Source organism: Nycticebus coucang, chromosome 7 (assembly GCF_027406575.1).
Source record: "Nycticebus coucang isolate mNycCou1 chromosome 7, mNycCou1.pri, whole genome shotgun sequence".
In the NCBI taxonomy this organism is placed as follows: Eukaryota; Metazoa; Chordata; class Mammalia; order Primates; family Lorisidae; genus Nycticebus; species Nycticebus coucang.
In genome coordinates this window covers 125,027,127-125,051,559 of record NC_069786.1, presented here as the reverse complement: position 1 = coordinate 125,051,559, position 24,433 = coordinate 125,027,127, and the positions used below count along the sequence as shown (strand labels likewise).

At 40.8% G+C, this 24,433-nt stretch overlaps 1 protein-coding gene across 3 annotated transcripts in view; it reads left to right on the top strand.

Moving 5' to 3' along the window:
* SPHKAP (SPHK1 interactor, AKAP domain containing) overlaps window positions 1-10,293 on the top strand; it is a 216,787-nt gene extending 206,494 nt beyond the window's left edge. For all 3 annotated transcript variants that reach the window (XM_053597500.1, XM_053597501.1, XM_053597499.1), the window contains 3 exons: window positions 447-499; window positions 587-771; window positions 8,452-10,293. In XM_053597500.1, coding sequence (XP_053453475.1) covers window positions 447-499; window positions 587-771; window positions 8,452-8,595 — 382 coding nt within the window. In that variant the 3' untranslated portion in view covers window positions 8,596-10,293. The remainder of the gene's footprint in view (window positions 1-446; window positions 500-586; window positions 772-8,451) is intronic.
* Window positions 10,294-24,433: the final 14,140 nt, after the last annotated feature.

The window sequence follows — 24,433 nt, the reverse complement described above, 5'->3', positions numbered from 1 at the left end:
AGGGGGAAAAAAAACATTGTGACAAGATAGAAACATGATCCAATAAATGACAAGCAAAACACAGGAGGGGATACATCCCCAAATCAGAACTAGTTAACCTGAAAAAAGTCTCTCCTTGACTGTTAAGACCTGTGAAGGTTTAGAGGCAGGGAGGTTGAAGAGAAGGCTGCTTCACCATCACACAGCGCCTCCCATGCCAATTTCCTAACTAAAATCATTAAGGGTATCAGCCTTTTGTTGTTGATGCAGGAAGAGGTGTTTATTGCAGACCCAGTAATCCTTCGTAACAGACACACAGGTGTTTCCCCAGCATTACCCCACAAAAACGACAAATGTAGAGTGAACTCCATTAGCTTTTAGATCAGTAAGACCCATCACCTCATCTTCCATTTACCACTGACTCTTCCTAAATATTACCAACCGTATACTGTTGTTTTCTCCCCAAGTGAATTAGTAGAAGAAAAGGAGATTCTTAAAGGACAGTCAGAAAACATAGAGGGTAAGCCACGTTCCCATAATTTTGACACACAATTGTCTGGGAAATGCCTTTGGAAAGGAGAGTAAGGGTGTGGTTGTTTGTGTTCAGAAAGTGCCTCTGAACTGCCAGTGGGAGGAGCCGGCCACCAGAGGAATCTGCTGGTGATCAACTTTGACCTGGAGCCAGAGTGTCCTGATGCTGAGCTTCGAGCCACTCTGCAGTGGATAGCCGCCTCCGAACTCGGGATTCCCACCATCTACTTTAAGAAATCTCAGGAAAACAGAATTGAAAAGGTACCATGTTCCATGTTTGGGTAGGGTATCAATAAAGGTCTCTGTTTTCTTCTTTGCTAGAAACTCAGTAAATAACCAGTTAGCTATCTGAATTTCAATTATTGATCCTCATTTTTCTTGACCTCAAAATTGTGTCCAGAACCTTGAAATCTTCCATCTGCATCAACATAACTATAATTAATGCTAGTTTGCCCCTTGATTTGTCTTGACTTGTCAATCGTGGAGAAAAAAGTCAATTGAGGATATGGAGACTTTTTTTCAGTGTCTTTTATTTTGGGGGTGTTTTCTTGTTCTGGGACAAACTTCTTCATAAGACTTCATTATATAAAAGGTGGAGGTAAAGGACTCAATATAGAAAAGAAACCAAAATGAAGCCTATTTTAAATAGGCTGGTGCCATGATGTGGCCAGGGGGCATTTTTAATTTTCTGGCAAACATGTTTGCATTAGGGAGACTTTCTCATTATTGTTCTTCACCTACCAGAAATATAAAGCTGAGAAGAGATTCTTGGTGGACATTAAAATTTAATAGCAACTATCACCCCAATTCCCTGTCTTTAAGACCTACCATTAGTTGTGGTGGAATCTTACCTATTGAGGCATGAATCTATCTACCAATGTCTTGAAAATCAATATTCCATAGTTTAAAAGCATGCTCTTTTTCAATGCTTTCAAATGAACAATATTTCTGTGCTCATTTTCTATTGCCATGTAGCAAACTGCCACAAATTTACCAGCTGAAAACAACACACAGCTCTTAAGTCAGAATTTAGGGTAAGTTTGACTGTGGTCTCTGCTCAGGTGTGACAGAGCAGCTATCACAGAATCAGCCTGCCTAGGCTCTCATCTGCAAGTTCCAGGGAAGAATCAGCTTCCAAAGTCAGTCAGCTCATTGTAATTCAGTTCCTTGCTGTTGTGGGACTGGGGACCCTGTTTCTTGCTGGCTGTCAGCTGAGGGACATCATGGCTTCAAGAGCAGTGATTTTTTAACTGTAGGAGTGGCTTGAAATTTTTTGAGGATCATTAATTAAATTATTTCCAAAAGAAGAGCAAAGCACAGTAAGTGTACTCTTCTATTTTTTACTCTTTTTTCGATCCACGTAATTTAAGTGTATCCTGAAAGTTGAACTATAGGTTCAAGTGTGCTGTGAGATTTTAAAAAGTTTGAAAAACACAGTTCTAGAGGCTGCCCACATTCTTCACCACATAGCCGCTTGCTGTCAATGTCTCTGATGTTTGTGCCACCAGCCAGAGTAAACTCAGCTTTAGATGAACACTGGATAGCCTCTCTTTTGATAAACTCACGGCTAACCGATGAATGACTTTTCCCGGGTGAGGTAGGACGTTAAGGACATAGCAGCTCTTCCTATTCATGGTCCCAGAGATTAGCGGGAAAATGTTGGGGGCTGTTTTAGGGTCCTGCCTGTCACCACCAGGGGAACATTTTTTCATGTGCCTCCTGCTTGAGTCTCAGCAGTCCTTTGGGAAAAGCAGAGTGGATATTACTGTCTCTTTTTTACTAATGAGGCGGGTGCATGTGAGACTCCTCAGGGAGTAGTCTTTTTCTCTCCATTTCCTCAGTGAAGAAGTGTCTCTCTCAAATGGAATGCCCTTGAGGCTATGATCTGGATTTTATTTGGACTTGTAAGTGCATTTTAATTGTCAGTGCTAAACAATAATGGGCTGTTCTGAAATGTCCTTTACCTTCTTCCCATGCTCATGATAATTAGAACAGCTTCCCTTCTCTGTATCACCAGCCAGTGGGATGGACTACAGGAAAAATTAAAATGGAGTCTCAATCCATTTTTTATGCTCTCCCACACCAACCTTGCTCCATCCAGGAATTTATACTTCTTTTCATGCCTAAGCCTTCCTACTCTTCTACCCCAGCCAATTCTAGGTATCTTCCTATACGCGTCATATCTTTGTATGGTGATGAGAGGTTCACTATTTGAGGAATTCTCCTCTTACCACTCAGCTAACCAATGCAAAGAGTGGGGAGAAAGGGCGTGATCGCCCCATGCCGTACACTGTTCCAAAGACCCCCTGCTGTGGGGCTGGGGGGAGAAGCAAAGGAATAAATGTCCAGGGTCATGGTAAAATAAAGGACAACTCCATCTCTAGCCACTGCCCCTGCTACATTTTCAGATGGTCTTAATGGAGTCGATTTTTACGCAATTCACCTTTTTGAAGAAACAATAGACATGACTATATGTCTCCTAAGTTCCCAGTGGGTACCAGGGTATTGCACTCACACTTGTAAGTATGAGTAAATCAGGCCCTGACTTGATGCTTATCTCTCCCTGATTTTTAATTCTCAAAAAGAATGCTTGTCTTTGCATATAACTATTTTTCTGAGAAAATAAACATTCCACTAATGTTATCAAGAAAGACATAAGATGGGCAGCGCCTGTGGCTCAGTGAGTAGGGCGCCAGTCCCATATGCCCGAGGTGGCGGGTTCAAACCCAGCCCCGGCCAAAAATCACACACAAAAAAAAAAAAAAAAAAGAAAGAAAGACATAAGATGATGTTTTGCTTATTCAATTAGCATCACTTCAAGGACCTTAATTCTAAATATGGAATTTTGCGGGCGGGAGGGGGGTCTCTTTTTTCTCAGAGTCAGTTAAATCCTTTTTGCAAATAATGGATTTTCCATAAATGAGCACCATTTGTTCTCTGTGACTAATGTGGTTAAATAAAGAAAGCCTTTAAGCAATATTCTGATAGTCTTTCTTCTATCAAGAGTGCTTCTGGGAACCTCATTTGGGTTGCTTTTTAATTAGCCAGGTAGTTAAAGGGCCATTTTCAAGTGGTGTCTTCCCACAGAGGTTATGTCACATGAGAGCAGCAGTGTCTTCTTAGCACCTCATCATCTGGAGAAGGTCAAAGAAATGTCTCCATTAAGTAGAGGCTTGTAGTAAAGGAGAAGAGGGAGTTGTGAGCTTATCCTGAGGAAGGCCATCTTCCCACCACTGCCTATGAACTTGACCTCAGGGTTGTAGGACCCTTGAAGACAAGCTGCTACTAATTCTAGTCTTAGAATTCAACTCAAAAGGTTTGGGGGGACAGCACACTAGACACCCAGAATATTTGAAATTTGGAATTTCCAAGCTTGGAATTTTCAAGCCTTCCCTTCCATTTATGTTTTGTCTAATCATTAAAATGCTAAGTGCACTTTAAAGTCAAGCCTTGGAGACATTCATGGAAAGTCAACTGAGCATCCACAACACGGCAGCCACTCTCCCAGCTCTGTAGGTACAGTGAGAAGAAGAGACAAAATTTCCTACCCTCCTGGAATTTACGTTCTAGTTGAGGACAACCCCAAGGTAGGGAGAACATAAAGCAACAGACGCTCAGGCTGTAAATAGCAATCTTAAGATGCGATGAGAACCTGCTCTACACAAAGGAGATGAGAAACACAGAGAAAACAGAATTCCTCAAACTATGCCCAGGAGCCAAACGGGCATGAAACGGGATCATGTGGGACCCTTATTCACAACGCAGTTTCCTAAGCCTCAGCTAGGAGGTGATCACTTTCTCTCTCGGAATAGGCCCAGAAATATTCGTTTTTAACAAGTGATTCTGATGAGCACTAAAGCCTGAGCTCTCCTTCCAGAAGAAATATCAAGGAGTAACGTAATTTGAGGTGGCCTTAAAGAATGCTAAATTCCAGGAGAAAGACTAAAGATAATCCCAACATCCAATGAGTAAAACAGTTTGTAAGGGTTGACATCAGTGAAATTTAAACTAATTAAAAAGGCAAAATATATATATATACACACACATATATATATATGATGAGAGAAGTTGGTTTTTAAAAAGGCACATAAATGGCCATTTGTCCTAGTTTTTAGATCCAAAAATCATTGGATCATCCAATCATCCAAAAGCTCTCCAGCTTTTTCTCCTCTGTTTAAATTCCAGGAGGCTCTGTGAGCTGGAGTGGCTGGTGACTGGCCTCTCACAGTAAATTGGTGCCCTTTTCAGCTTTGAAGCTGCACCGGAAATTACTTCTTTTTATGGAGGCAGTGCATAGAAAGAAATGTGCCAAGACAGGGGACACACACACTGACCTTCCTAAGACAGTGAGGTCGGGACAGAGAAGTCTCCCTTCTGATCTCTTACTCCATTCCACACGCAGAGTAGTGAAAAGAGAATGAGAGAGAGAAAAAATTTTGACGGTATTGAAATGCAGCTTAAGTTTCCAAAATTATTTGCAGTTAAAGTACCAGTTTTAAAGAAATACATCACAAAGGAAGGGGGAAATTAAGAAGAATTAGATACTAACACTCTTCATTTGTAAACATTAGAGTCTTGAGCTAAGTCAGGATTCTTAAATTGAGGGTGTGTTACGGTCACCTGGGGAACCTTTACAAGCTCCGACGCTCCAACCAATTATATCAGAATCTCCTCTGAGGATGAGACCCAGGCAGCAGGATTTTATAAAAGTGCCAGAGATTCCAGGCTACAGCCAAGGTTAAGAATCATGACTCTGTAGGCCATAATTGCCAGAGCACTATGGAACCAATTCACTTTAGTGACATCTAATTCTGCCTTAGAGTGAAAGGAGATAGTGGTTTTCAGAAATCAATGTTGACTGTTCCCCCAAAAAAGTCACCGCTTACAATATCTCCTATAGATTCCCTGATATTATTTTGTAAACAATCTAATTAAATGCACCTGGGAATATAAAACTTTTCTGCCAGGCGATTCTTTTCTTTAATTGAGTCTGCAGGTAATATATCATCACAGAACATAAGTTTTTCTAGTTTCCAAAGATAAAACATTTGTTTAAAGAAATGCCAACTGTTATCTGCAGAAAGGGCACCTAATTATTATTGATTGTGACAATCAATGATAAAAAGTTTCATCAAAATGAAGTTTTTTGATATTTGTCAATGCAGCAAAAAGAAAGATCCCTGCCATGCTGAAGCTGATTGTGAAAATACCAAGATAATAGCTCTGGGGTCAGATGCTAATGACAATGTAGCTTTAAAATATCCTTTTCTGGCTTCTTCGCAATATTTCTCCATTTCTATCTATAGTAAGGAATCGGAAATGTCCTTTTCCGGATTTTTCTCAATCTTTTTTTCATTTTTCATCTATTCTTTTTAATGAAGGAAGAAAAGAAAGCCTGAATTTTTTTTTGCTCAGTGGCCTCAAAGATGTTTCAAGGTCTTAATATCCAAGATCAAGTCATAACAGTCTCAGAGAAGGCTGTACTATTTAGTGGGCCAGAACATTTTTAAATGTCACTTCATGGAGATAGCAGCCTGGAGTTAGAGACTGTGAAAGATTCTTGTTTGTGATTATACCACAAACTCCTGGAACTGTGGCCTACCTGGTGGGGATTTTTGACAACTTTGGGTCAACTGGCACCATCCTGTGGTCATAGATAGATGGAAAAAGCTGGTGGTGGGCTTCCAGAAAGAGGTTTAGAAGAGTTTGCCAAATAGTGACATTTGCCCCCAAGGTTTTATTCTCCCACACTCCACCAGAAAAGTTGGGAATGAAGACAGAATGGTAAGGGATCCCAGGCAAGTAATAGTTTCTCTGAAATTCTAACACTGATGATGGAAGTGAATGAACTGACCCTGGATTGCAGTGTTCGTGAGCAGTGAAGAGGTACCAGGCATGTCATCTGCATGATGTACACGCCCATTCTCTGTTGCCCTGTGATGAGGGATGTGCCCAGAACTAGCTTTTATTTTGCTCCTTCCCTGCTTCCTTTTTTCACTCCAGGCTCTGTTCATCCTTTTCCTCAATCCATAACCTCCAAACATTTTTGTGGAGCAACACATCAATAGAAAATTATGGAACAAACATCCCTAAGATATGCAAACTTGTTTTTAAATAGTATATGTGCAAATACAGAACCTAAAACTCAAAAATGATACTTAGTGATGGTTCATCCTCGTTGGAACTAGATGTCCATTCATATTTCAGAGAGGCTCCTTAAGAACTTTGAATGTACTTGACTCACATTTGGCCTTCTAGCCATCCTGTCATTCAGCAAATATTCTTTGAGCACTTACTCTGTTCAGGCACAAGATATGAAAAGATGGCTGAGATGTTGTCCTCCTGAGTTTCTATCTATGGTCTCCATCTGCCTTCCATCTGGCTCCCTTTTCACAACATCCTAAAACTCTTAAAGACAATGTTTATGTTTCTAGATATTAAAAGTTAAGTATGTCATTTTCCAGCCTAGAAAATTACTTCATTTTGATTAAGTCAATACAAGGCAAGCAAGTACAATAAAGCACTGATTTCTGTAATTGTGCAAACAGTTGGTACCATCACAGCTGGGAGAAGGAGCTTAACTTAACAGTGGCTCTCTGCGAGACAACTTCTCAGTAATTGAAATGAATTAACAAATTCGAAATGGAAAGACATTAGCATTCCAGTTTCTGGCTGATCTCTAAAGTCTGAGCAAACAAATGGAATAAGAACATTTGATTTAAAAGGAAAAAGAATCTTAAAGTATTTTCAAAAATCCAAGATGGAAACATTGAAGGAATCGTAACCAAACCATAATCTCATCTTTTTAACAAATAAGGCTGTTTTCCTCATAAAATGATATCAGATTCCCAGCCTATTCTTTCTCTCTCGTATTCTAAATAAATTTTAAGTCTATATTCTCCTGACACCAAAATGTAGAAAGGTCTTGTAGTAGAAAGAGCACTGGTCCTGGTGTTAATTCATCATCTCTCAAGCCCCCAACTTTTTCTTCTGAAAATGTCCACTCCCTTGGGCGGCGCCTGTGGCTCAACAGGTAGGGCGTCGGTCCCATATGCCGGAGGTGGCGGGTTCAAGCCCAGCCCCGGCCAAAAAAAAAAATAAATAAATAAATAAAAATAAAAATAAAAAAAAAAGAAAATGTCCACTCCCTGGGGTTGTGACAGAATTGAATGAGATTCCCTGTGTCAAAGAACTTCCTACCATCTCTGGGTCTTACTAGTACCTTCCTTAGAAAGTAACTAAGGAGTTGGAGAGCCCTTCATGCTGGTCTTCACCACAGCTTCATGATGAGATAATCTATAGAATGATGTTCCCTATCTTTTATTCCTCAAAGCTCACAATTCACTTGCAGTCCAGAACTTTCTCTGAGGGTTGTAGCCAGTTGGAGCTGGTATCAATAACCAGATGACAGATCTGGGGTGTTTCCCCTTTTTTTCCTATTGCTATGGAAATCCAGCCTCTCCTGATGCTTGTCCTTAGCATGGAGTGGGGAGGGGAGGGAGCTTCTCAAGACGGAATGGGGAACCGGTAGGTGGCCCTACCTAAAGTTTTAGCACTTGATTTATTTGACCTACATACACACATCCACTGAGGTATTATTTGTGATACAGACAGAAGGGATTGGAACCCATGAGCTATGAAAAGCAGACCCAAGAAAACACTAACAAAGCCCGACTCTGGAAAGAATTAGTCTCATTCCATTTAGTCCTCTGGAATCATAATTTCTGTTAAGAAAATTCTAGTTCCATGGAAGGAACTTCTTAATAATCTGAAACATCTAAAAGGAAAACAGAGTCTCCTGGAAATAGTCCCCTGACACTACAGACAGTCAAACATAGACTGGAGAGAGCCTTTGGCTTAGGAAGGGAGGTCGAAGGAGATGAGATTTCATCACTGATGACATCTGTGAGCTGTGAATCCTAACCCTGTATTTTATTTTAGTTTCTAGACGTTGTGCGGCTGGTCCATCAGAAGTCCTGGAAGGTGGGGGATATCTTTCACGCAGTTGTCCAGTACTGCAAAATGCATGAGGAACAGAAGGATGGGCACCTGAGTCTCTTTGACTGGCTCTTGGAACTGGGATAAGAAAGGAGCAATCCTTCCCTTTACTCCAGCTTACATTACAGTGGTTTGTTCTTAATGCTCTAAATGTTCTCAAAACATCACATCACCTTAGCAGAGCTGTAAAAAAAAATCTGCTACTCAAGTTCACTGCACACGGAATAAATCTAAGGAAAAGCAAAATATAGGTCTATCCAAATCTGTACAACCTGTGGGTGAGTCCCAAAGAGCTTGGATTAGAAAGGCTGGATAAAGAGAAACCTCATTATGAGGTCTAAACCCCCGAAAAGCTGCACTCATGTATGTTGAATCATATATAATGTCTCCAGCTAGGTAAATTAACTGAAAACAGCTGGACATAGACCCTCCATATTATCCTGTAACTATATCCTGTATAGTTTACTTTTCTGAGTATATGAAGGGCATGCCAGCCCAGGGAAACAATAAAGATATCAATAAGAAATTCCCAGGCCTTCATATAAAAGACTTCCACTTTAGACCAGTTTCAGTGGCTATTGATAAAGGTATACCAGTGTCCTAAGCTGAGGTGATCTCATTTATTTGCTATAATCCTCTGATAAATATCTCACTTCTGCCCAACAATACCCAGCTCCTACATAGCCAAGAAACTGTTAGCATTCAATGGAGGGAGAAGAATATTGAAGATATTGCAGGTCCTGTTCCCAACACCACATTACTTGGATAAAGTGATTACAGAATTCTTACCCTGAAGAAAGCTTTCTTACTTAAAAAAAAAAAAAAAAGTATTTTGAGATTAAATCTACTTGTGTATGGAAGTATATAAAATAGAAACTTTTACTTTAGTTCATTGTAAATTATGAAAGAGATTGTTATCTTAAATAATATATTGAGTTAGCTTAGAGCTTCATAAAATATGAAGAAATTGTTGCCTAAAGTCATATAATGACACTGAGCTCAGAGGTTTGTTTCACTCGGAACGTGCTGGTTCTGGTACAGCAGACATGCTATTCCAATGACGCTAAAAGGTGGAGGCAGAGTAACAGGCTCATGTTTGACGTGGCCAGTAAGGATCCCACACCGTCCCTGATTGGAAGATATTAGCATTCATCTTGGGGGAAGAAGACGTCATCACTTCAATATTTAAGTACATGAATAATAGAGATTCACTCTTTTGGAAAATAAAGGTATCTACTGTACCCTAGTAAGTCTTCCTTCCAAGTAAATGGACCACACTGACTTTTAATTTCTTGATCAAAGATGTGTTTATTAAGGATTTTCAGAAATACCATACTTTTACTCTATTTTTAAAGATTGTGAAGAAATGTTAAATGTGAACAAATCAGTGCTGGTCTCAAGTGATCTACCATCCAAATTTTGAAACACCAAGAAAGCGTCTTGGTAAGCTTTTCTTCCCCCCCCCCTCAGCCACTCAGCATTAAGCATTTATTATACAAACAGTCCAAATTTAGGTAGTATATTTAATTTGGCACATTAACAAAATGTCAAATTTTAAAATATATCCATCATCTCAAACTGAAATATGCTTCTTTGTGCTTAAAACAATGAAAAAGGATATATTTATTTTTTAAACAATCCCAGAATATTGTGTTTAGACCTTTCTTGTGCTTGAATAAATGTTTACTTATCTTACAAAGCACAAATACTGTATTGTGACATGTGATGAAGTTATCTATGTTGTACCTAATGTTGCAAACTAATCAATAAATTTCTGTTGTCAAATTATTGATCTTTTTTTTTCTCCGAGAACTTTAAGCATCTGATAGAAAAAAAAGGTTGTGGTGTGATCAGAGGAAGACAGATTTATCCCTCAGACAAGTTTGACTGGTCTTCTTTCAATTTTTGAATAAGTAAATTTTCTTTGGTTAAGTTTGTCAAGACCAGTCATGTCCATGTAAATCACTGTTTCTCAACCTTGGCGTAATTGATGTTTAGGATGAGATCATCCTCTGTTGCAGGGGGCTGTCCTGTGACTTATAGGATGCTTGCAGTATCCTTGGCCTCTACTCACTAGATGCCATTATTGACTCCTCCCTGTGTGACAACCAAAATAGCTCCCAACGTTACCAAATGTCCCATAAGGGGCAAAATCATCACAGGTTGAAGACAATGGGTGCAAAAAAATGCATTGAAGAGATAGGACCTGAGACAGGTGCGGTGTCAGAGTGAAGGGGGGGAAGCCTGAGGCCTCTAGTGTAGAGAATCCCAGTGAGACCCTGAAAACCACGTATCCCCCACCTGAGGCCCGCAGTTTGTACCCTTTACATTAAGGCAGTCTCTGGGAGAAAGAGGCACAAGACCCTACACACCTGCGGACAAACCAACCTAGACTCAAATAAACTGGAAGTAAACTCCTCAGAGAGTTAAATGAAGGTGTGTTCTTTAAAGAGGCACATAGGTGAATGCTCTTTGGATTCAGGAATTAAATTACTAGGATATATGTACAAGGCATTGAGAACCACAGGCACTTTATTTTATTCATCAATAAGGATGTGTGAACATGCTAATGTACAAAGAATTCTCCAGTCAGTCAGGAAGCATTATGTGGTATCAAATGAAAATCTGAATATTGGTAAGGAGAGACTTTATGTAAAAGGATTATTGCAGTGTTTGGGGTTGACTATTTCCACGGAGGCTGGAACTATTGTAATAACAAGAACACTTGGAACACGAGACCTGCCCGTGTCTCAAGGCCTGGGCACAGAGGGGTTTCTTGTAGAAAGAACCAATTGTGTGGCAATGGGGGGGATAAAAGGAACCAGGGAGGGGGCTAAACTGCACAGTAGTCAGAGAAGGTTTTAGGCTGAGGTCAGCCCAACCTCAGGAGGCCTGTGGAAGGGCTGATAAATGCTGGAACCCATCTGGCTAGGGTGAGCTAAAGAGAGAAGAGAAGCTTAGCTAAGGTTTGGTTAACAAGCATGCTGTTCCAGTTGGCCCATCGGTACAGTTTGGGTGATCATGTATAAGGTTAAAAAATGGTAATTTTAATGTACACAGCTATGATTTAATAAAAAAAAATTTTTAAAAGAGCCAAAAGAAAAAAAAAAGAAAGAAAGAAAACTGATAAGGCAATAATTAAATTAAAAAACCAATAAAATAGACCAAAGATCTGAATAGACACTTCACCAAAGGGATGTATGGGTGGTGAGTAAGTATATGAAATAATGCTCAACATCATTAGTCAGTAAGCATATTAAAGCCACACAAGATATCAATGCATTTATAAGAAATGCTTAAAGAAAAAAATTAATCATACCAAGTATAGGCAAGGATGGAAAGGAACTTGATTTTCATATGTTGTTTGTGGAAATGCCAAATGATTTGGTCACTTTAAAAAACAATTTTGCAGTTTCTTATAAAGTAAATACAAACCTGTCAATCTTATTCCTAAGTATTTATCCTAGAGAAAGGAAAAACTACATTCACACAAAAACTTCCAGGGGGATGTTCATAATGGTTTTATTTATAATTGCCAACAATCGGAAACAGCCTAATGTCTCTGAACCATGGTATAGCCATGCTGTAGAATAATAATTGAATATAAGAAAGACCAAACTATTGATACATGCACCAACATGGACAAATCTCAAATGTATTATGCTAGTGAAAGAAACCAGGCTCAAGAGGCTGAATACTATCCCATGGATATGACATTCTTTCAAGAAATGCAGAACAGGTAGTTGGTGGCCAGGGTCTGTGTATTGGGATAGGAATTACTTACAAAAGGGAAGAGAGGATTTTTGTTGTTGTTGTTGTTTTATTTTTTGCCAATGAAACTTTTCTATGTCTTGATTGTGGTAACACATGATTACATGCATTTGTCAACTCTCAGAACTGTGCACTAAGAAGAGAATTTTATTGGATATATAAGTAAAATCAATTTTAAAAAAATGGTAATTTGGAGGGTCTGTGTCCAGTCTTGTCAAAAGTAAGCAAGGGGATTATCTGAGTCTTCCCTAAGTCATGTGGGGTAGGACAGTTCCCTGCAGTAAGCCATTTCTGGAACACAGTAAGACAGGAGGATTTCTCTTACTGTGGCTGTACCAGCCGCACAGGGCCTGGGTAAAGCTCACATTGCCAGAATCAAGGCTCAGTAAATGGTCCCCACGAAACCATTATCCTTGGCATCTTCCTGGGGCCCAGTGTGTTTCTTCACAGTATAGCAGCACGTGCCTTTATTTAACAAAAACTGTGTTAGTTCAGTGTAACCTGGCTTATTGTACCCTCAATGAATCCCCAACAATAAAAAAAAAAAAAAAAAAAACTGTGTTAGTGACAACTGGGTCATTGGACACCATGCCACACAGTTGGAATAGAGATCTGAATGGCATTCAGCATGGCACTTAGAAACTCACAGACTAGACAGGGAACAGACACATCAAAATCAAACAAAGCAACGCCATCTTTGCTACATGTAACTCTGCGCGGACCAGCAAGACAGGGCACTGGGAAGAGAGTGTTCATTGATACCCAGGCCATGTGGGGCCATGTACAGGGGGAAAAGATGTGAGTGCAGCATTGGGGGTAGAGGAAGTCATTTAATCAAGTAAAGGAAAGGGACCCTAAAGGGCTGAGGACAGGACATTCAGAGGAAAAGGAAGAGTCTGAGTGGAGATCTGGCGGTGTGCCCCAAGACACAGGGAATGTGAAGCAGTTGTGACAGGTGAGAGCTGAGGAGTCACTAGATGTGAAGCTGGGAACAGAAATCGAAGCCACATTGTAAGAGGCTTTCTATTGAAACCATCCAACATATACGGGCGTCGTTATGAAAGTTTTGAGATACACAAAAATCAAGAAACTTAAAAAACTGAGGGCAGAAACAAACGAAACCCCCCTGGCTGGATCAACGCCCAGCAAGTTGAAACTAGCACCGGTGAATCAGAAAGGATGTATCCACTGTGCTTCTTGTTTTCTTGCTTTGTTTTTTTGTTGTTTGTTTTTTGTTCGTTTGGTTGGTTGGGTTTTTTTTGGAGACAGTCTTACTCTTGTGACCCTGGGTAGAGTGTCATGGCATCACAGCTAACAGCAACCTAAAATTCCTGGGCTCAAGCAACCTTCTTGCCTCAGCCTCCCAAGCAGCTGGGAATACATGGGTGTGCCATGACACCTGGCTACTTTTTTTTCTAGTGTTAGTAGACACTGGGTCTCACTCTTGCTCAGGTTGGTCTCTAAGTCCTGAGTTCAAGCAATCCACCTGCCTCAGCCTTCCAGAGTGCCAGGATTACAGGCATGAGCCACTAGGTCCGGCCTCTACTGTGCTTCTTGTAAATGAAATAATGGACCATAACACAGCCTGTCTCAAAACTTTCATATGCAGCCACATATTCTTTTTTTTTAATTTATTTATTTTTATTGTTTAATCATAGCTGTGTACATTAGTGCAATCAAGGGGTACAATGTGCTGGTTTCATATACAATCTGAAATATTCTCATCAAACTGTTCAACGTAGCTTCATGGCATTTTCTTAGTTACTGTATGTAGACATTTGTATTCTGCATTTAGTAAGTTTCACCTGTACCCATTCTAAGATGCACCGTAGGTGTGGGCCCACCCATTACCCTCTCTCCACCCTAACCTCCCCCCTCCCTTCCCCTTCCTTGGCCCCTTCCCCATAGTCTTGTGCTATAGTTGGGTTATAGCCTTCATGTGAAAGCTATAATTTAGCTTCATAGTAGAGCTGAGTACATTGGATACTTTTTCTTTCATTCCTGAGATATGCAACCACATATTCTTTAAGCATTATTCCTTTTAGTCAAAGAAGATGCGATATCAGATTGACATATAAGAAAAACAACATATGTGAATGCACGTGTGGCCCACTGAGTTACATCTCACCCTTGGGCTAACGCCTTGGAAGACCACACTGTTGATGTGTAAAAGGATCCCCCTGCTCCCTGATTTGTTTTTCCTGTATAGCACCTTGCCCCCAGAGTCTCCGGACCAACCCCAGCCTCAGTGATGTGCTGGGAGGATGCTCAGGACACAGGAGCCACCTGTCAGTTATGATTTATCATAGCAAAAGGCTATAAATCAAGACCAGCAAAGGATGATCTTTCCCCTAAGTGGGTGTAATCAAGGAAAAACAAGAGTGATCTTCAGGCATCTCTCCACAGGGGAGCTGCACTGGATGCACTTAATTCTACAGCAGTAATCAGTGACAACACATGTAAAGTGCCGCTGACCAGAGAAGACAGACTACCCAAAGTTTCATCAGAGATCAGTCACACGGGCACGTAACACCCCCGGGACCAACCTCAGCTACCCACTCTCTAGTCCACACACACACCAAAAGTGCGTGTTTACGATAAGTCGCATCCTTTGCATAAATTATCTGGTTTAACAAGACCCAAGCCTTCTGGCCCACAGAGGCATTCCTGCCAGGCTGAACATGCTGAGAGCTCAGTGCTTAGTCCCTAGGAGTCAGCTAAAGTCCACCCTGAAAATAGACCTCCTCTGGGAATGTGCAGATTTGGGGGAACCCAAGGCGTCCCAAGTTGACCCTGTCCTGCACAAGCAACAATCATCACCTGCCTTCTAGCTTAGGAAGTTGACTGCATGTGTGTTCATTGCTAATTATAAGTTCCTAAGCTACATTTTATTCATCTATGGATTCTGCCATCATCCCTAGCACAATTCTTCTCCATAGCAGATATCAGGTGGAACCAGGAAAACTAATAGGCCTTAGGGAACTGAAAACTTAGTTTATATCTAAAACAACCGCCTGGTCCACATGTATAAGGCTGCTCAGCATTTCTTATGAAATTACTTTTGGATTCAGGCAAGTGAAATTTTACATAAAACTTTACCTTCTGGTTTTTTTTTTAAATAGTCTCATAAAATTGAGACTATTTTATAGTCCAAGAATGAATGTAGCTGTCATTCAGGGCATTATCCACCAGACTTGGAAACCAATTGTGCACAGAAAGATTTGAGTGAAACAAACAGGAGGAAAAAGTCATTCTAGACTCCCTCCCACCAGTAAAAATGGTTATCCATGAACAAATAAAATATTAATCCACTTTTATGGTTCCAAAGAGCCTTTGGCATTCTAACCTTTTCCTGAGTAGTCTCTTCAAAACTGCCCCCTTGTGTATGGCACACTTCCTGAGTGAAAGATATGAATGCAACTCAGACTTTGGACTTCACCTTACAAACACAAATAATGTAACCTAATTATATGAATGCGATACAAAAAAATCTAAATGTTAAAAAAAATAGAAAATAAAAACATTTCAGGCTCAGCACCCGTAGCACAGTGATTATGGCGCCAGCCACATACACCAAAGTTGGTGGGTTCGAACTCGGTCTGGGGCCAGCTAACCAACGATAACAACTGCAACAAAAAATAACCAGGCATTGCGGCAGGCACCTGTAGTCCCAGCTACTTGGGAAGCTGAGCAAGAGAATTGCTTGAGCCCAAGAGTTTGAGGTTGCTGTGAGCTGTAACGCCATGGCACTCTACCCAGGGCAACATAGTGAGACCCTGTCTCAAAAAAAAAAAAAAAAATCTTTTTTCATTGGAAAAAATGCCACCTTCCAAGCCCTCTATCTAAGCTCACTTTCTCCTTTTCAGCTCTCACAGCTCCTTCCCATGACAGGTGAAGGAAAGCACATCTGTTCTTTGGAGATGTCCTCTCATTAAACACTCATCAACATTTTTTATTTGCCTCTGGAAGATTCCACTGTTTGGTTGATCTCAATTCCTTTTATGAGTATGCACTTCCTTCTGTTTCTGGCCTGAAATGTGGCAGGAATTCTTAATTCTACTATTAGGCTCTGAAAACACAAAAGCCAGGTGCAATGATTATTTTATAGCAAATGGTGGTGTCCTTGAGCTGAACACCTGGCCCAAATCTTTACACACACACAAGGTATCTTTCTTGTCAAGTCACAAACAACAGCACACAGCGCAGATAAAGCAGAAACATTCTAGTAAGGGATGTAGACAATGAGCTATAACAAAAATACAATAACGTAAAACTTAGTTGAGCATATGAAACATAATTTTAAAAAACAAAGCAAGGATTAAAGAGGTGTGAAAAGTGTTAATTTAGACCATGCCTCCCCCTAAGTGGTTGTAAGTGTATCTTTAGATAAATGTGAAAGTTTCTGAAGTCAAAAAGCATCATTTTAAATGGTCCCTGACCACTTGTTCATTAAACACGTGATTTTTGATACCAAGTGAGGAGGTGATGACAAAGTCAGCTGTTGTCTGCACCGCAGCAGCTAAGAGAGTCTGAGCTTGCCTGCCACAATTGCAACATTAACAAATTTCTCAAGAGAAATGGTGAGAACAGGGAGGAAAGAGTGAATTATATGTGAAAGAAAACAAGTGTGCCAGGTGTCAACACCTCTATTCTTGGGGCAATTTTTCTTCTTGCCCTCATGTCTCTTGGGTCATACATTGTCCCACCCTCAACTGAGGTGCCCATACATCCCCTCGTGACACTTTCTGAACTGTCTCTGGCTCTTGCTGTCCCCATGTGCTGCTATTAGACTTGCCCTGCATGAGTACTTGAGTGGGTGACACGCGAGCAGACAGTTGTCTGAGTCATGGGGTTTTGTCATTTGGAATGTCAAAGGCAATGCTGTCATCACTAGAACTCCCCTGACTGATGAGTAAATAACATTTTAAAATAAGTGAATTTATCCCTGGAAGCAAATACAATTTCCCAGCTCAGCTGGAGGTTTTGGCAAGCCCTTTAGTTGAAAGAGAGAGACATGCCCTAATGAGCATCTCTTGGAAGTCTAGGAGGGTCAACTTCTAATGCTTCAGGAGTTGCAGGACGCCCTAGGAAAGAAGCTCCCTGATATTAATTAGCAAACATTTTATTCATGGCTTTGCCCTCTGTGCTCCTTGTTCAGCCCATGTAGTTTATTTAAATGTGGGAAGAAAATATGAAACTAATTTTACAGGTAAAGATATCAAGATTCAGAGGAGTGAGGGGATCTGAGCAAGGCAGCAGAGACAAGTAACATTTATCTGAACACCTGTATGTTCTAGGCACTATTTTAAATGCTTTACGTACATTGACTTATTTAATCTCAACAATAGCCCTCTGAAATAGGTGCTATTATTATTATCACTTTATTATTGAAGAGTTTGGAGCACAGAGAGAGTTAAGGACCTTGCTTAAGGTCACAGAGCCAGAAACAGGAAGAGTAAGATTTAGCCCAAACAGGTTAACTCTGGAACCTGCACTCTTAACTTCCACGGAAAGGTTCTGGACTGGCATAAATTAGAGGCATGAGAAGCAAGGGAGGTCAAAGGACAGACAGTGGGGAAGAAAAAAGAAGCAGAGCCACAAAACATGAATCATTTGGTCAATTCAATCATATGCATATGTTCTCAGCTACCACGAGGCTTCCAAAGTAAGAAGATAAAACAGAGAACAAAATCTCCCTTATTTACTTGACATTGAGAGCAATTTATTCTGAAAAGCTGGGATGATGACTATTTACAAAGCTGGGCTAACAGATTGAAAGAACCCCCAGGGAAGGAACCTTCACTTTTAGTTCATTCATACAAGCTGCCTACATTTTATTGCAACATGTAAGCATGCCCTCAATCTGGAAAAACACCAGGTCAGAAGATATTTTCCAAAACTTTAAAATTGTAATAAAATTTTCTTTTTTTAAAGTGCCAAAAAAAGTTTGGCTTCTTTTATAATTTTTTAAATATTACATTATGTTTAATTTGTAAAAATATTTTATTAAATGCCCAGCCAATAATGCTGTGCCATTCACCAGTTCAAAATGAAAAATTAAGCAGCAAACTCAAAAGCGGAATGGTTGAGTGGATTGCAGAGGAAGAGTGCGAGGAGCCACATTTTCAGCCTCGGAGGAATGAACACATCATAAACACCCTGGGAGATGAATATTAAATTCTGTTTTTAGAGCTTGGCTCCAGGAGACAGCAAGAAAAGAGAAAAAATAACAGGAGGTTATTTTCAAAGTAAAAAATGCCAAGGTTGGTTCATTATGGGTCTTGGAGTTAGAGGAATCTTATCTTAAAGAATTCCAGTGGGGAGAGGACTGTGGGTGACCACAGTGCCACTGTTGGTCACCAGTTATATCCTGGAAATGACAACTGTCCTATCCCAATCTGAGCATAGATAATGAATGTGGAGAAGTGGAGGATGCTTCATCTTTGGCATGAAACGATCCAAAGGAAATTGGTTGACACTGGCCAGGTCCATGTGGATCATTGCCCAGATGGACACAGATGACCGTCACATATGGTGGCCCCACATAGGGGACAGCTCTGGTGCCTAGCGGGCAGTATGCCCTCTTCTCCCCCTCCTCTTTAACTGATTTTTTTGGTAGGAATCCACCTTCCCCCATGTAACCCGTGTAATACAGAAGAAGTGGACTCCTTTCCAGCTCCCAGGGTGGATGTAGGCTTGTCCGAGCCCATTAGAGTTTGTTTGCTCTTCCCTCATCAGAGCACTTAGTTTGGAAATAGACATGTAGAAGGTTTTCTCTCTCTCCGCCCCATCCCCAGCCCCTTTCTCCCTCTGTCTTTCTTGTCTCCTAGCCCCCATCTTGCTCCAACTGCCCAGGAAAATTGAATAAGAAAGCGTTTTCTTGGCAGGCAACTTACAACTATAAATGGTTTCTTAATCTGAACTTCACAAGGAAAGCAAAAATATAATGCATTTTTAAATTTCTTCAAATACAAGGCCAACTGTGTTCTGTCAACTCTCTTTTTGCTGTTCTATTATGAATCTAGGGCAGACTCCACAGTTTCTGGTCCCTTTCATTACTAAAATCTCAGCCAGTCTAGTCCAATTTATAGACCTGGCTTTCCTAGGCAGCGTAAAGCTCATGTTGTTTTTTCCTAAGCACGTCAGGCTTGGCCTAAGGAGCTTGAAGTAGGATGTTTGCTATTTTTTTCTTCTTCCCCTGACTTTTCTGGCTCTAGCTCCATAAGACAGTGGTTCTCAACCTTCCTAACGCCGTGACCCTTTAATACAGTTCCTCATGTTGTGGTGACCCCCAACCATAAAATTATTCTCATTGCTACTTCATAACTGTAATTTTGCTACTGTTGTGAATCATAATGTAAATATCTGCTATGCAGGATGTATTTTCACTGTTACAAATTGAACATAATTAAAGCATAGTGATTAATCACAAAAACAATATGTAATTACATATTGTGAAATATTTATTTCTAATTACGAATAAATGAAATTTTGTCTTGAAGCATGGTGTAGAATGGGTAACAGTCTTAATATAACAACAGTAAACTACATTGCTACATTTTGCGACAGTATGTGTAAAAAGCCAAAGTCAGTGCGAAGGTTGAGATTGCTTCTTTCTCACCAGGTCAGAAATTCTCTGGGCAGTCTTTGTAAGAATACAACAAAGATCATCTTCCACAATAAGTCTACTTCTGTATTTAGACTTGATAACCAACAAGCTGGAAAACCCTGTTTCACAAAGATACGTTGCTGGAAATGGAAGAAGAAGGCGCAACACAGTCTCAGACAGAACAGGATGTGACTGCAAACACTTGATCCAGAATTTTGTAACTGGCATTGTAGAGAAATCAGTTCTCGCTGCATCACTGTTAATAAGCTCAATGAACTCCTCTTGTGCTGTCTCAGGAACATCTTCAACTTTGTGAATGGGCTTCTGGCGAGTGCAAATGGGGTGTCAGGTAGATTTGGAAAGTACAATGAAATTTCATCTGCAAGCAGGTACAAGTGTTCTTTCACAGAAATTATCATCATAATCCTTTTGTCCTGTTCAATGTCATGTTCCTCAAAGAAAGCAGATAAGGTAGGCAACATGTAAATTTTATTTTCATCTGATTTTGTTTGCCAAAGCTGAAGTTTCATTTGTAATGATTGGATCTTTTCAGACAAATCGAGTCATGTTGCTTTTGGTCCTCGCAGTGATAAATTTAACTCATTCAAGATGGCAAAGATGTCAACAAAGTAAGCTATTTTCTGAAGTTCACTTTTATCACTGAGAAGTGCTTCGAACTACAATCTTGCTTTCTGATTAAAAAGTGTTTTGAGCTCATCACGAAGCTCAAAAACACATTTTAAAACTTTTCCTCTCAACAACCATCTCGCTTCAGTGTGAAATAGCAGAGCATTGTTTGGCGCATCCAACTCATTGCACAGTTTCGAAGACAGTCGACTGTTTAAAGTGCTCGCCTTTACAAAATTGACAGAACTCATGACGCTTTTCATTACTTCTTGTAACTCTTGTGGCAGTGTCTTCCCTGCTAATATTCGCCAATGAATCATACAGTGAGTCGATGACTTTTGGTGGCTCATTCAGTACCAAACATTGAAATCCAGACTGACATCCTAGCATAGCTGGAGCACCATCTGTGCAAACACCACAAACCTTTCCCCAAGAGATCTTCTGCTCTTTCAGAAATGAACCAACTGGTCAAACACATCACATGCAGTAGTTGTCGTTTCAAGAGGTTTGCAAAAAAGAAACTCATCTTTAAAGTCGCCATCATTAATATACCTCACGTAAACCAGTAACTGTGAACAGTTTGCAACGTCTGTAGACTCATCAAGCTGGATACTAAATAGTGGAAGTGGAGCAGATCTAATTTCCTGGATTACCTGATCAGGAATATCAGCAGACAGGTCATCTGTTCTTCTGCCGACAGTGTCGTTAGATGAGGAAATTGCCCTCGATTTCATAACAAATTCATCTCTGATCTTAACTCGAACAATGTCTTTGGCCGCTGGCAACAGTAAATCCTCATCAGTGGTGTGAGGTTTCACAGCTCTGGTGATTCTGAGTGCCACCAAATATGAAGCTTCAACAGCTGCTAAGTTTTGTTTGTGGTACTCTAATGAAAATAATATATAACAATAGCTTTAATAATACAAAAGATGATCCATGGCATAGTTCAGTCAATACAGTTCATTAAAGTTTCCTGTGATTTACCATTTTCTGTGTTGTTTTTTACATACCTATTACTATCACAAGGGGGCAGTATTCACATCAACCACAGCTGAATATAAAAAAACCAATCAGCATCCAGATTGTTTCCATGGTACAGATATATTTTTTTTCTTTTTTGCATTTTACTTCCAATACTGCTGCTTTCCACACAGTAGCTGCTCTCTACACGTGTGTGACTGGTCCGCATAAGTACTTTATGGTGCCAACCCTGTCACATACACCTGTATCTGTACTGGCCCGATGGCCCGATGATGCCATCACACTGGGTACTCGGATGTGGGTGTATCTGCATTTGGGCAGACCCATCTGGAAACGGATAGAAGAAAGGTGTCTTGGTTCCTAAGAACATTGGAAATATGTGTTTTCCAATGGTCTTAGGTAATCCCTGTGAAAGGGTCATTCGACCCCCAAAGGGGTCGTGTCCCAAAGGTTGAGAACTGCTGCCATAAGTATAAGACACTGATACTGATAGAAATGTTTCTTTCTTTTTCTGGAAGTGCAACAGCAGTTCTCTGGTAGCCATGATTGTTTCTCTGGTTAATATGACCCCACTGGCAATACCCTCCTTATACAGAAATGTAAATGTCTGCTATCCTATGGGCTGTGCATGCCAGGGTGGCGGAGAGTCCTGTGAGGTCACGTGTCTAACATGTCTCTGGAATGGGAGACACAACCCCTATTCCAGCCTTGCCTCTTCTTCCTGCAGCTAATGACCCACCCAACCCCCCCACCTCCGTCCTCCCCACACACACACACACAATCTCCTTCTTTCTGCACCCCAGTTCCCACCAGACCACCCCTTTGGATAGAATATCCACAAAGCATCTTAAGCACAGTGTAACAGTTAATTTTATGTGTCAGTTTGACTGGTCTAAGAGGATACCCAGATACTTGGTAAAATATTTCTGGATGTGTCTGTGAGACTGTTTCTAGAAATGATTTGCACATCAATCAGTAGAATAAGTGAAGAAGACCCATCCTCACGCATGTGGGCAGGAATCATCTAATTCAATCCCTTGAGAGCCTAATCAGAACAAAGATATTGGAAAGGGTAACTTCTCTCTCTCTCTCTCTCTCTCTCCTATTGAACCTGGCCATCATCTTCTCCTGCCCTCAGACATCAGAGCTCCCAGTTCTCGGCCCTGCAGAGTTCCGTGTCTACATCATCAGCTCCCCTAGTTGTCAGGCCTTGAGACTCAGAAGAAATCATTCTGTAACCAGCGCCCTTTTTTCCAGTGCCCTATTGTGAGATTTTCCTGCCCATGTCTTGTTACGCTCTTATAAAGAAACACTGACCTGTTTCCTCACCAGCCCAGGCTTCCCTGATGTAATTAGGTGCTTATTTTAAAATTCCAGAGACTGAGTTTTGAAACAATCCAGATCCCCCACCAGAAGATTCCCTTAGGCCTCACAGTTAACCTCAAGATAAACAGCTTTCAAGATGGCTCAGCCCATTCTCCAAGTGGAGCCGTAATTCCAGACGGTCACCAGGCAAGTCATACTGACCAGCACCTCCTTGTGGCTCCTGCATGCCCTTCGTACCAAAGACCCTCTTTACAAACCTACCTTCAGCCCAAAACTTCAAAATAACTTCCTGGAGGCGCAAAGCTCGGCCTTCTCCGCACTGCTGCTATTCTGGCACAAAGTCACTTTCCTTTCTCCACACCTTGCTCTTGTTACCGGCTTTTGTGAGCAGCAAACAGCTGGGCCTCAGCCTGATTAGAAACCACTGGTTTTCCTGGCTCTTCAGCTGCACTCAGCAGCGTGTCCCAGGACAGCTTTCCCTTCACAATGACATGAGCCAGTCCCCATCACAGATGCCTTCTTCTGTATATGTCTCTTTTCTGTATTTTCTGCTGGTTCTGTTTCTCTGTGGAACCTGACAAATAAACACACTGACCTTTTGTCGTGTTCACAGTAAACTTAGAAGCCTAATTGTGCCAAAGAGTGACAGTCTATCCAGGCCAGTGCTGTCCCTCTCCCTCCATCTCAGTGCACTCTTCTTTCTGGAATTTTCTTTTGCACTGAGATGTACGCAATGTAGAATACTCTAGTCTCCTGACTGACCATGCAGCCAACCTAAAAACAAGGAAACCAAAATTCCTACCTTCCGGGGTGACTTTGGTGTCCCCTACCTTGATTTGATGGAGAGGCAGAGTGTAAAATCCTTCCCCCACCAAGCTGAGAAGAAAAAGTCACAGACTGATGATGTTCTAGTTGTGCGGCCAGGAACAAAGGGTGCTGGCTGAAATGGCTGAAGAAGCACAGATCCAATGCCAGGCTCTTCTCTTCCAAGACATTGGGAAAGAAAAGTAGCTCAGAGCAGTCTGAGCAGTATGAGATAAGCAACATTTATCAGGCCCAGAGAGACACAACCAGGAGACGTCTGTGTGCCCCTCACCCCTATTGCCATACGTGGTGGCCTTGTTCAAAGTCATTTCGTTCTTTCTTTTCTTCCCTGTGGTTTCCAGACTACTTGATAAATTACAGAAAATGTTATCACACGTTGCACAGTGTGACCCTCACCCATTATGTTCTTGCCCCTGGAATTTATGGTACAAAGAATGGTGTATAGCAAATCAATAGCTTCTGTTGTTTTAATGCATCAGTGTAAGAATTGCCCCTTCTTTTTTCTTCAAAAACTCACTTGTAACTGCTGCTTTTCAGAGCATTAAATTCAGTGCCCCTAGAATCTGGGTCTTTTGAGTTGCAGTCCTCAAATTTAGCCCAAATAAACTCTCCACTTATATTAATTTTGCCTGATTTTTTTTTTCTTTAGTTTGACAAGGTCAATGTTTGGTCAGAGAAATAGTGACATTTCAAAATTGGCCAGATAGGAGAGAATTGTTCTTTTCCTTCTCCTCCCTTTCACTTCAACCTGTTGAAGAAATTGAAACCAAGAAAACAGGACCAGCT